Raw genomic sequence first — 12093 nt, 5'->3', positions numbered from 1 at the left:
TTGCCTAGTTGCACTGCTAGGGTAAAGGAGTAGATTTGGAAAAAGGGATCAGTCAGGTACATGTATTTGTTGAAAAGCCATCCTTTGGCCTTGCCAGATCTTAGGGTACTTATAAGCTGTCACAGAATCCTGGGGGGAAATATACAAGTTTCCTTGCAGCTGCTAAAATTGCTATGGGTAAGGCCAGCCATTGTACGGAAAAAAAAACATGCTTATTTCTGAGCACTCACCTTGGTGATTCTGGATTCTGAAGGGCATTACGTACGGACTGATTTTTATGTGGATCCAATCACATGACAGAAGTCAGCATTCTATAATGTCAGCCATAGCAATGATTTGTGTGACACACTTTTGCAAACATATGTACAAAAATCATTTATTGTTCAATAATACAGTAAGTGCGTCCTTGGCTTAGTTAACTCTGCTAAACTGTATTTTCAGTTGGAAAAAGATGGATCCAGAAGCAAAAGATACCGTTCCTGGAAAGTTAGACTTGCACGGCTGATGGTGTTTTGAATTTTTAAGTAGTGAGAACAAACACACTGTTCAGGTTGCTTGTCCTTTGTGTTATCCACTCCACAATATCAGCTAGACAGCACCACCTTTGCTGTATTTGTTCTCTTCCATCACTGTTTCCCAAACGTCAACTCTGGGACAAATTTCATACAAAACTGAGACAATTCCAACTTTGCTCCTCAAATAGAGTTGCTACTTTCACATTACTGAGAATCGTATCAGTGGTTTATATACTCTGCACATGCAGTGAACTTTTCAGATGCTTTTTCACTGTGGTCAGCTTGAGTGTCTGAAACTGGCAGTTCTTGGGAGCCGCCTGAGAATTGTGCTGTGACCAAGAATGTAAGTAGCCGTTGTAGAAGTCGGTTGCTGACAATTTCTTCTTATGTATGATGGTTTTGACTCCAACCCAACCTTCCTAAAAAGGGGAGGGGGAGAAAGAATATGCACAAAAAAGTTCAGCAAAATCTGCAAACCTGCCAGGAGGCTGCCCTTGGGTGGAATCTAATACAGGATCCAGCATCCTGGCATTGTTAAATTCCAATTTAAAAATCATATTTTTGACTTGTGAACGTCAACTTAGAAAATCTATGGACACTATTCAGGGAAGACCCAGGGACTGGGTTGATAAGATTTTAATATGGACAGTTTGTTTCTCTCAGCTGTGAAAAGGGACAGTGTAACCAAGGAAATCCAAGGAATATTTGATTGGCATCTCTCCGCCACAGTGGAAACAGTGCACATTTCGAAAGCCTATCTGCCTTAAAAGAGGAGTAAAACTATCACACGTACACAGATTATCACACAAACTTACCTTGCACCGGATCACCAGGATCTTTAACTGTTTGTGATATATCACCAACCCTGGAGTGGCGTCTTTTTCAGCTACAACCTTATCTGCTGAACAGAGACACACTGTCAGGTCACTCTTTGCCTCTGCAACAGTGAAATCCAACTTCCAAAGTGTTACTAAGATCACATTTTGGTTATGTCTTATAGGGGAAGGTTGCATAACTTAAATACTACAAATAATTGAACACATTCTCCCTTTCCTACAGACTGTCACAGAGGGCAACCCAAACAGGATATTCTTCATTTCTCTTTACAGACAGTAATTCTTTTCATACATCACTTTTTTACAGACATTAGAAGATTTATAGATTAAAAACAAGGGCTAGAAAGAACAACACACTCAAGTGCACTCAAGAAACAAGAGGATTCGCAACAGAGGAAGTCAGAAAGTGTTCAGTTTTGTTTCACAGACCCTCTATTGTTGCTTAGGGACTGCCACTGTCGAGATGTTACCAATCAGAGTGCTAAGGGATTCACGTAAGTACCAGTAAAATCCAGTAGCATCTTGTCTTCTACAAAGTCCAACAGTTTTACTCTGGAACCCATCCACAGCGTTTTTAGAGGCATCTAAAAGCATACACGTAAGTTATATTGTTACAGAAGTTCACAATACATTGCAGTTAAATTATTCTTGTTCACTTAGAACATAGGCAAGAATACAAGCTAATTCTCACTTATGTCAAATTTAACAGGTTTCTTCCAAGGGCAATCAGAAGAACCAAGCCAGGTTTTCCTCCCAATCCTGAGAAAAGACAAATGCGAACATTTTACACTGAAATGAATTTGGTTTTCGTAGAAGGCTAATCTACCAAATCCTGTATTTTAATTAGAAAGGAGCCATAGTAGAACAAAAAGAATTTGCATTTTGTCTTGGCCAAGCTAGATTCTGAGAGGGAACCAGCTCCTCTTACTCATCTGTGGGACGTATTTTTTACGCACGTTCCATTTTATTCGTCTGAAGGTCCATCAAAAAATCCAACAATATTTCCTTTAAAAAAATACGCCGTAATACCAGAATACAGTTCTGTTCCCACCACCAGCCCAGTTTCATCCAAGGGCTGAAAATAAGATTATTTTTGTAAAAAGCTGTATTTTTAAATTTAAAAATACAATTGATACGCAACCTATTCTCTGCAAGGCTCGCCTTACCATTGCTCCTAAGGCACGATGCATCCTTAGGATCTGCTCAGCAGTTTGTTCTTCCCACTGAATGCAGCTCATTGCAATAGTGGCTTTAGGAGCTTTAGAGGAAAATAAAACAAAATCGACCTCTTTTGGCCCTGCATCTTTAAACATTTTAAATTTTGTCTTCCAATGGCCCCAGTAACGTTTCGAAGTTATTCTTTTCTATTGGCACAGCAATGGGTGCTCCCTATTCTTCCCTCCTCAAATTAAGGGGCATTCAGCTTCCCTGACACCCTCAAATTACAAATTTCAGCTTAATTACAAAGCGTTTGAGTTCAATAAAACTGGTGGGAAGAATCACGGGGAAAGTGTAACAACTGTCTACTTAGCAATGTCTCATATCATAGCTAGTTAATATCTATATTACACATGAAGCATGCAATAAATACCATGAGTTACTCCTTCTTTGGTTTGCTCTTTCTTCTTGCTTAAACTCTCAGGTAAGTTTTGCAAAACGGCAATCAGCTGAGAAGAAAATCCAGGAAGTATGTAAGCCGAAATGAAGAACAGATTCTCATTCTCATTATCACTGATTGCCAAGAGGCAGTACATGTAATGGTTGCCCACCCCAAGTACTCAGACTCACAAGAAGTTGCTTAAATGAAATCTGGTTTATTGAGGGAATTATGGCAAATACAGAGAAAGCTGAGAATGAGCAAAAGCGCGCGAAAATACAAACTAAATCCCCTTGCTTGAGGAGCAACCCCTCCCTCGCCCGGCCATGCAACCGCCCCTTCCCAGGTGCTAGAAACCGTTAGCCTCAGCCTGGGAAAGCAACCTTGAATCCATGACCTAACCCAAACACATTCCAATGTAGCAGCCAAGAGATAACACCTCGTTAGCGTGGAATCAGCCACCTGCTCCTGCGAGTAACCCCCTCCAAGGAAATGGCATGCGAGGGGTTACGATGTACCAGGCACATTGAAACGTTGAACATGACAGTACATGACCAGTTTCATCCTTATTAGGACTTATAAGATGAAGGTAGCCAGATCTTAATTCTATGGGGTTCAAACCCTCTACTGGGAATTGAACTCATGGACTTTTGCACTTTAGAGGCTAAAACCAGTGCAATAGTTTCAGGCGCTATCCAGGTCTTGGGACTCACCTGTCTGTCAGAATGGTCTATCCCAGGGTTTCTCAACCAGGGTTTCGTGGAATCTGGGGTTCTGTGAGAGATCACTAGGGGTTCCCTGGGAGATCACAATTTATTTAAAAAATTATTTCAAATTCGGGCAACTCACATTAAAGAGGTAAGTTTTTCTTTACTTATAGCTTAAGAACACTGTTAATGCAGATATACAGGCCCACGTATGAAAGGAATAGAATAATTTTGTAACTTCTGGCCTATCTTTGAGCCTGAATGTGCAGGGGTTCCCCAAGGCCTGAAAAACATTTCAAGGGTTCCTCCAGGGTCAACAGGCTGAGAAAGGCTGGTCTGTACCAATGGTGGCTAGGGAATCCTGGGAGTTGAAGTCCACACATCCTAAAGTTGCCAAGGTTGAAAAACACTGGTCTATACAGTCTACCTTCCTTAAGCCCCCAGAGATCCAGACGTTATTATGCCATGCCCCCTATTTGAGGTTTTACATTATACCCACCACCACCCTTCTGGACAGGACAGGGGGCAGGGGGGAGAGAATGCTTTATTTTACATTGTGTAACAACTGGGTGGTGTTTTCAGTTACAGTGACCATCAAGAGGTAATATGTGACCAGTTTCACCTTCACTGGGATTTGCCAGATATGGACAGGGAGATGTTATTAAATCGGGTTCAAATCTACCAGGTATTAAATTCACAGATCCTTTGCCCTTTAGATGATAATATGTCATGCATTAACTTCAGGAGCTATCCAGATTCTGCACTCATCAGTCTTGCAGGAAGGGAGAAATACTACCCATGTAGTAGTATTTATTCACTCTCTTGATAATCAAAAATGTCTCGGTTTTCATACTTTTATTTATTACCAAACCAGTTGCTTCAACCCTCCATTGACCTGTTTCTATTACATTTATTTCTACCTCTCATAATTGTTTTCACTGGGGAAAAATGCCATGGGAAAAAAAGGTGTTAAATTACCAGGTTTGCACCTTCTTTGGATAACAATGGCTCCAGCTCTTTTGCTGAGCAACGGGCTGGAACAGCAAATTCTTCTTGTTTAATAATTGGACCTACATCGAACCTGGGAAGAGAACATACTGCATTAAGCGTTTTGTCAGATTCTAGGTAGGACCTGAAAACCTAGCAAGAGGAAGTGGGACAACTGGACAGGGAACCTGACTGCTGTATTGATACAGTTGGTTAAAAAAAAAAAAGGCTTTCCGTAATGGACTTTGAATCTTAGAATCATAGGGTTGGAAGGGACCTTAGAGGTCTTCTAGTCCAACCCCCTGCCAGTGCAGGAATCCTCAGACCAAATGGCTATCCAGTCTTTTCTTGAAAACCTCCAGCGATGGAGCACCCACAACTTCAGGAGGCAGGCTGTTCCATTGCATAATAGCTCTCAAGGTCAAGAAACACCTCCTTGGTTCAAGTCTGGATCTCCCACTGTAAAGCTTCCACCCATTGGTTCTTGTCTTACCCTCAGGTGCTAGGGAGAATAAATCTACTGTCTCTTCCCTGTGACATCTCTTCACGTATTGGGAGACTGCTATGTCTCCCCCTAGCCTTCTCTTTTTTAAGCTAAGCATACAAAATTCCTTTAACTGCTCTTCATAGGGTTTAGCCTTCAATCCCGTCACCATCTCTGTTGTTCTTCTCTGCCCTCTTTGCAGTTCCTCAGCAGCCTTTTTGCATTTTGGCAACCAGAACCGGACACAGTATTCCAGGTGTGGTCTGACCAGTGCAGTGTATCTTGGCACTGTACCTCTACTGTTGCAGCCCAAAACCTCATACGCTTTTTGGGCAGCTGCAGCACACTGCTGGCTCATCCTTAATCTGTGGTCTACCAAGATCCCCAGATCCTTCTCGCAAGTACTACTGCTAAGCCAGGTATCACCTATCTTGTACCTGTGCATCTGGTTTTTCCTGCCTGGGAGTAGGAAAAAAATTCTCAACATTCTCAACCTTACATTCTCAACATTTTGATGGATAGGGCCCAACGTTCAAGTTTATCACGATCCTTTTGAATCTTCAGCCTATCTTCAGGGGTATTAGCAGTCCCGCTCCAGCTTTGTGTCATCCTCAAATTTTATGAGCATGCCTTCATTTACGAACATGTTGAATGTTGAACAGTACTGGGCCCAAGAGAGAATCCTAAGGAACCCCACTGTATACCTCGCTCCATGTGGGCATAGTCCCATTAAGGATCATGGGCTGGCTATGGTTGTTCGGCCAACTGTGAATCCATCTGGTAGTGGGACCATCCAGCCCATATTTTTCCAGTTTACCAAGAAGGAGACTGTGGTCTACCTTATCAAATGCCTTGCAACATCACTGACAAGACCACTGCATGTATTTAAAAACCATGACTTTTAGAGGCAAAATTAAAAGCTATGTTATTACTTTTGCAGTGAAATAAATGCCTGACTTACTAAAAAGATAATTGAGTTGAGATGTCTATATGCCTCAGAAGAAAGCATCATGCTGAACAGTTTTGGAAAAAAAAAGAAATGTTGCAAGGTGAAGTGCTTCTCTTCAAATTTCAAACAGCCTATTCTCTTGGGGGGTTTTTCCCCCTTACATTTTCACCAACTTGGATTCTGCTGCAAAACATACTTCAGCTGGCCAATCATTTTTTCTTCTATAAATAGACCTTGTTTGGATATATGAAGAACTAAAGAATTAAGCTCTGAGGTTTACCCACCTTTTTTATCTCCTTGGTTAAGGATACTCCCCTATCTTGGACAACCTAAACTTATCACCTGAACAGTGGTGGGCAAGCTTTCGTTAGATAGGGGCCAAAGTTAACAATGGGACAGGGAGATATGTAGTGAATGGATTACTGAAATCAGGCTAGACTGTGTAACACACTTTGTCCAGGCCTAGTTTATCTCCCCACTCCCAAGGGTTTTGGGATGGAGAAATTAAGTTTTCTTCCCAGTTTTATTAAATAGATCTAATTCAGGACATCCACTACAGTTGTTGTGTATTCTAAGTTACAATGACAGACAACTGTGCCACTAATTTTTGACAGCTGTGGTAGTATGGAGGCTCTGAACGCCTCAGTTCCCCATCCATCCTAAAATTTACCTTCCTTTATATCATACCTGGAATGCTTTGATAACCGCATAATGTAACTTGAGAATGCAATAGGAAGATCACTCAATAGCCGTGTAACTATGATTTCGAGGAGGAGGTGTTTGCATAGACTGGGTGATGAATGAAACAGCCAACATACCTCTTGGGCCTGATCTGCATAATTGTGACCCCGGTAACTGTATCTCCATGGAGCACGGTGTGGACGATTGGTGCAGGGCCACGCCACCTCGGAAGATAGCTGGGGTGGACATTCAGCACGCCACTGAATCAGAATATTGGGAAATTAGAACAAGACTGGCAATCTGGTAACATTTTTATGTATTATATTTTTATACTATTGGTTTTCAAAATGACTCCCAGAAGTTTCTGTAAAACAACCAGTTTAAAAATACAGCAATATAATAAGTGCAATATATAATGCAATGTGGAGGCAAGAAGTAATTTTTGACAGTGTTTTTCTTTACTGTTATCTCAACATTCAATGTAACTAAAACAAAGAAAGAAAAGATAACGTAAAAACCTATTATATCTTTATACAAAAAAAGAAAACCCACAGCACAATTCTTTGCCTTCCCCAAAGTAGAGGCAGCCAGGTTATTGGATTATAACTCCTGTAATTCAGCACCACTTTAGGAATCCTGCTATAATCAATCAATCAATCACTTTAGTTTTATCATTTTTAAATTTTGTTTTGAAATCTGTGTGATTGCAATGGTATGTAACATTATGCTAGAATGTTGCAAAGTCTAGTTTATTGTTTATGAACTGCATGCAAAAGATAAATGTATTTCTCAACTAGAATTTGGGGATTGCTGCTCCCAAACAATCCACAAATTGTAAGCCAAGAAACTTGGTCAAAGATTTCAGGTTCTTTGGACAGCAACAGGCCAGGAATTTCAATTAAGACATCACATCATCTTTTGCTTGATCATGACATCTTGGCTTAGCTACTCACATTGGCACAAGACATCCAACTGAGCTTTTTAGCAGCATGTACTGGGAGAACATTTGTAAAGAATCCAGATTTCATTGCAACTCTGGCTTATTGCACTAGCATGTTTTCCTTGACAATGTAGTGAATTGCAACAAATTGCAGGTAGTCTTCATTTAGGGAATGCTTTGTTTACAGACTGTTACAATGGTGATGAAAAACTAACTTTGTGACCAATCCTCACATTTGTGGCTTTTGCAGGTCTGTAAAACAAAGGAAAGCTGAAGTGAGATCGTAAGTATAGTTGTGGTTTTGCTTAATGACCACTTAGTTTAACAACCGAGTTGCCAGTTTCAGTTGTGGTCGCTAAATGAAGACTAGCTGTAGATTGCTTTTATGACTGTACTCTTAATTTGACTATGCATATTTTACTCAAAAGCAAACTGGTACTTGTTTTTGAGTAAAACAGCAAAGAATGGAATCTTAGAGGTTATTAATAACACTATACAAAATATTTTAGTACACCGAAGATGACGACATCGACACTTTGATAGAAAAAAATGAGAATCGCACATTAGCTGAATTTCTGGCAAAAATATATGAACGTTAAGACTCCAAGCATGAGGCAGAGTCTGTGGAGATACCAAGTGGGGGAGAGATCCGACCCTCGACCTCTCCTTTGTGGGGTGCCGCAGGGTTTGGTTCTCTCTCCTCTCCTATTCAACATCTACATGAAACCGCTGGGCGAGATCATCCGTCACCATGGGATGAGGTAGCATCAATATGCTGATGATACTCAATTGTATATCTCCATCCCCGGTGAGGTAGGTGATGCTGTGACTGCCCTCTTTCGGTGCCTGGGGGCTGTAGGGGTCTGGATGGGGAACAACAGGCTTTGGCTGAACCCTGCTAAGACGGAGTGGCTGTGGGTTAAGGGTTCCTCTGTATCCCGGACTTCTGTTGTTCTGTAGTTCTGGATGGGGTTGCACTGCCCCAGACAGACCCGGTGCGTAATCTGGGGGTCCTCATGGACTCACGGCTCCTGCTCAAAGAGCAGGTGGCAGCTATGGCCGGAAGGGCCTTTGCACAGCTTCGTGTTATGCACCAGTTGCGCCCTTTCCTGGAATCAGGAAGCCCTTTGAACGGTCACTCATACCCTTATCTCTCATATAGACTATTGCAATGCGCTCTACATGGGGCTACCCTTGAAGAGTATCCAGAAGCTTCAGCTGGTCCAGAATGTGGCTGCACGGGCTATTTTTGGTGCCACTAGAAGGGTGCACATAACACCTTTGCTACGCGAGCTGCATTGGATACCAGTTTGCTTCCGGGTCCAACTCAAGGTGTTGGTTATCACCTTTAAAGCCCTACATGGCATGGGACCAGGTTACCTGAGGGACCGCCTTTTCCCTGTATCATCAGCCTGTCCCACCCGATCATGGAGAGAGGGCATGCTACGGACCCCATCAATAAGAGAATTCCATCTGGCGGGGTCCAGGAGGCGGGCCTTCTTGGCAGTAGCACCTGCCCTTTGGAACATCTTGCCCCCGGAGGTGAGATTAGCCCCATTGCTCCTAGCCTTCCGGAGGAAGTTGAAGACCTGGCTCTGCCACTGGGCTTGGGGCAGGGAGGAGAATCGACCTACTTGGGGTTGGCTAGTGCCTTGAAGTGCCCTTCCTACATAATGACTGAAGGAGATCACAGCCATCTGGATTTTATGAGCTGGGGTAGTTAAGAAATTGTTTTAGTGGGATTTTATTATAATTTTATTGTATATTTATTGTTCTGTATTGTAAACCGCCCAGAGTCCATCCGGTTGGAGGAGATGGGCGGTAACAAATTTGATAAACAAACGAACAAACAAACTTGAAATTGTTACTATTCTTGATCAGAAGTAGTCAGTGTGATGCCTGATTTGAACAACTCCCATCAAACTCTATGACTAGGGAAGCTGAACCAACATGTAGTACTTAACTGTAACTCTGAGCTTCTTGTGTCACTCCTGAGAAACATGTGCAATTTGTTTATACAGGTTCCTCAATTCACCTATATTTTGCACTGGAAATTTGTTTTTAGATGCATCAGTAAGCTTATGGGCAAATTTGCCCATCTGATGACACTGCTTGCAAACAATATAACAAATTGGATATCTATGCAGGAATTGTCTTAAGGAATTTGGCCCTTCCAACTCTGTACTATCATCAACCATTATGGAAGACAACCTTTCCCTTAACCTAAAATCTGGAATTAGTTGCCTGGTAAATATAGTAGAAAATATATATGGCGTTTTTTTGTGATCAGTCTTACTAGGGGAACTTCAGGATGAGGTCCTCACTAAGCAGACGTCCAAAAGATGCCACCACGCCAACGTCAAAGTTCTCACATACACCTACATCAGGCCAGATGTGGATGGGGAGCTGAAACTGCTCTGCATACTTCTTCACAGGAACTCCCTTTGACGGACTGGGTGGCAAGGTCACCACCTCCAGGTGGTCCACAAGCTGATCTGGCCTAGGCATTCTGCCATTGCAAGGGATCAAAAAGAAGCCATGTACATCTTTTAAAAATACTTAAATATTAAATACACCATCCTAATTTAAATACCTGGATTCCCAAAGAAAGACAGGAAGCTGCATTTTATCACAATAAAGTGCTTATCTTAGGAACTTTTATGAATTCACTTGGAAATTTAGGGAACCTTAAATTCCCCATTACCCAGACTTGATCTGCCTAATTGGAAATTCCAAGGATTTTAATGGACTTTCTATATTCAAAGTACTCCCCACAGTGAATTTCAGTTCTGTTCCTATCTGTGCACTCTTGTTTTGTATCTTCGACACCTCCTATGTCCCTGCTAATAGTTTATAATTCTGCTTTTGATATATTGCCTTTGCCCTTCAGGTATATGAGGGTTTCTAGCTCAGTGACTGAGCACGCACTGTGACTGTGAAGATTTTAAGTTCAGGCCCAAGCATCTTCAACTGAAGATGGTCAAGGCTGCTGGAGAAAAGAAAACCTCTTCCTAGATGCCTGTGCCAATTAAATCAGCTAATACTGGGATTGATGGATGAGCAGCTCATCAAGTCAAAGGCAGCTCCTAGAGTTCCTTCCTAGGATTCCAGGTGCATCCAGGTAAGGCTTTTGTTATGCGATCACCCACCTCTAACTTGGTGTCCTGTGCTTAACCAGTTTACTGAATAAATCACAACTGGATGGATGGGTTCACTCGGGAAAATACTATGATTTACAAGGCTTATTCTCCTAATTGGATGAAATGCTAAAAATACAACAAATAATGTGATTTATCAATATGTGTGAACCCTGTCAAAACGTTATACCAAGAGTCCAGGTATAAGTCACCTTTCACCTGGAACCCCCAAGTTAACATCTCCTTTGGGTCAAGCTCAACTCCTAAATCTACAATAGCAAAAAGGCCTAGGTGGTTTGCTACTGTCTTCTTCCCATTCCAGCCTAAAGCCCTGCATTCGCGGATGATCTTCCATTCCTGCGCTAACCAAGTTCAACCCTGCTTAACTGATTGGAACCAGCCAAGGCTGGTCAGGAGCTACTGCCTGTTGTAGACTTGGCACCCAATGCCTGGACCTTCCCGCTGATTCATCCCATTTGCTCTCCATTCATAAACTAGTTAAAAAGGGGGGGAGGCAGATTTCTGGTGGATTACGCGAACCAAGATTTTTTTTAAATCTCCAGCACTGGCTGGGGGATTCTGGGAGTTGGAGTCCACACTTCTGAAAGTTGCTGAGGTTGGGAAACACGGGCTTGGCGTGACCCTCCACTTTCGCCCCCCGCCCCTCCGCTCTCATACCCTCGGCCCCCACTTGGGCTCCTGCACCCGAAAGACCCACCGGGCCGCCTCGAGCGCTCGGAGGATCTCTGCGGAGAAGTGGTCGGTGCCAAAGAAGAGGACTCGCCAGGGCGGCCTCTCGCGCCTCGGGGCCTCCCCGGCGGCGGTCGCGTGGGCCCGGCCACAGCCCCGGCCCCACCCGCCCCGCCAGGCTCGCAGGAACCGCGCGCTCATCGCCGCCTCGGCAGCCGCTTCCGCGGCCCGCTTCGGCGTCGCTCCCTGATGACGTAGATTTTGAGCATGTGTGTTGTTGCACACGGTTTGTGGGTGGGCCCAAGAGGAGTGGGCGGAGCAAACAGGGCCATCCCCGAGCGTGATCCAAATAGAGCTCGCCGCGAGGGGTTCTGGGATTGGTCGAGCCTGGGGTTTGTCACGTAGCCCTAGCAACGGGGGCTCGCCGTAACCTTGGCGACCTCTTTGAGCGCAGTTAGGGAGGCTGTCCAGTTGAGCGTCCAAGAGGCTACGTTCAGAGGTCACGCTCGACTTGGTGACTGAATTCACCTGTTTTCTGGATTCCTGCAAAGATTATGTACCAGTTGCTGC

At 43.3% G+C, this 12093-nt stretch overlaps 1 protein-coding gene across 1 annotated transcript; it reads right to left on the bottom strand.

Moving 5' to 3' along the window:
- Positions 1-575: 575 nt before the first annotated feature.
- On the bottom strand, positions 576-11759 carry MTFMT (mitochondrial methionyl-tRNA formyltransferase). Its single transcript, XM_063314330.1, has 9 exons — positions 11552-11759; positions 9993-10205; positions 6894-7016; positions 4634-4736; positions 2943-3018; positions 2518-2609; positions 1854-1935; positions 1331-1413; positions 576-934 (listed from the first exon to the last, which is right to left on the bottom strand). Exons 1-9 carry the CDS (start codon positions 11722-11724, stop codon positions 743-745), a joined length of 1137 nt encoding a protein of 378 aa, XP_063170400.1. The 5' UTR covers positions 11725-11759; the 3' UTR covers positions 576-742.
- Positions 11760-12093: the final 334 nt, after the last annotated feature.

The sequence above is a fragment of the Candoia aspera genome, chromosome 13 (genome assembly GCF_035149785.1).
Source record: "Candoia aspera isolate rCanAsp1 chromosome 13, rCanAsp1.hap2, whole genome shotgun sequence".
Taxonomy (NCBI): Eukaryota; Metazoa; Chordata; class Lepidosauria; order Squamata; family Boidae; genus Candoia; species Candoia aspera.
This window is presented reverse-complemented; position numbering and strand designations above follow the sequence as displayed.

Bases quoted from the DNA above. Each gene is read 5' to 3' on its own strand.
- MTFMT (XM_063314330.1), bottom strand. From the start codon at position 11,724: ATGAGCGCGCGGTTCCTGCGAGCCTGGCGGGGCGGGTGGGGCCGGGGC. The intron at 10,206-11,551 runs GTGGGTCTTTCG...TTGCAATGGCAG, and splicing joins CGAGCGCTCGAGGCGGCCCG to AATGCCTAGGCCAGATCAGC. The intron at 935-1,330 runs GTAAGTTTGTGT...TCCCCTTTTTAG, and splicing joins TCCTGGTGATCCGGTGCAAG to GAAGGTTGGGTTGGAGTCAA.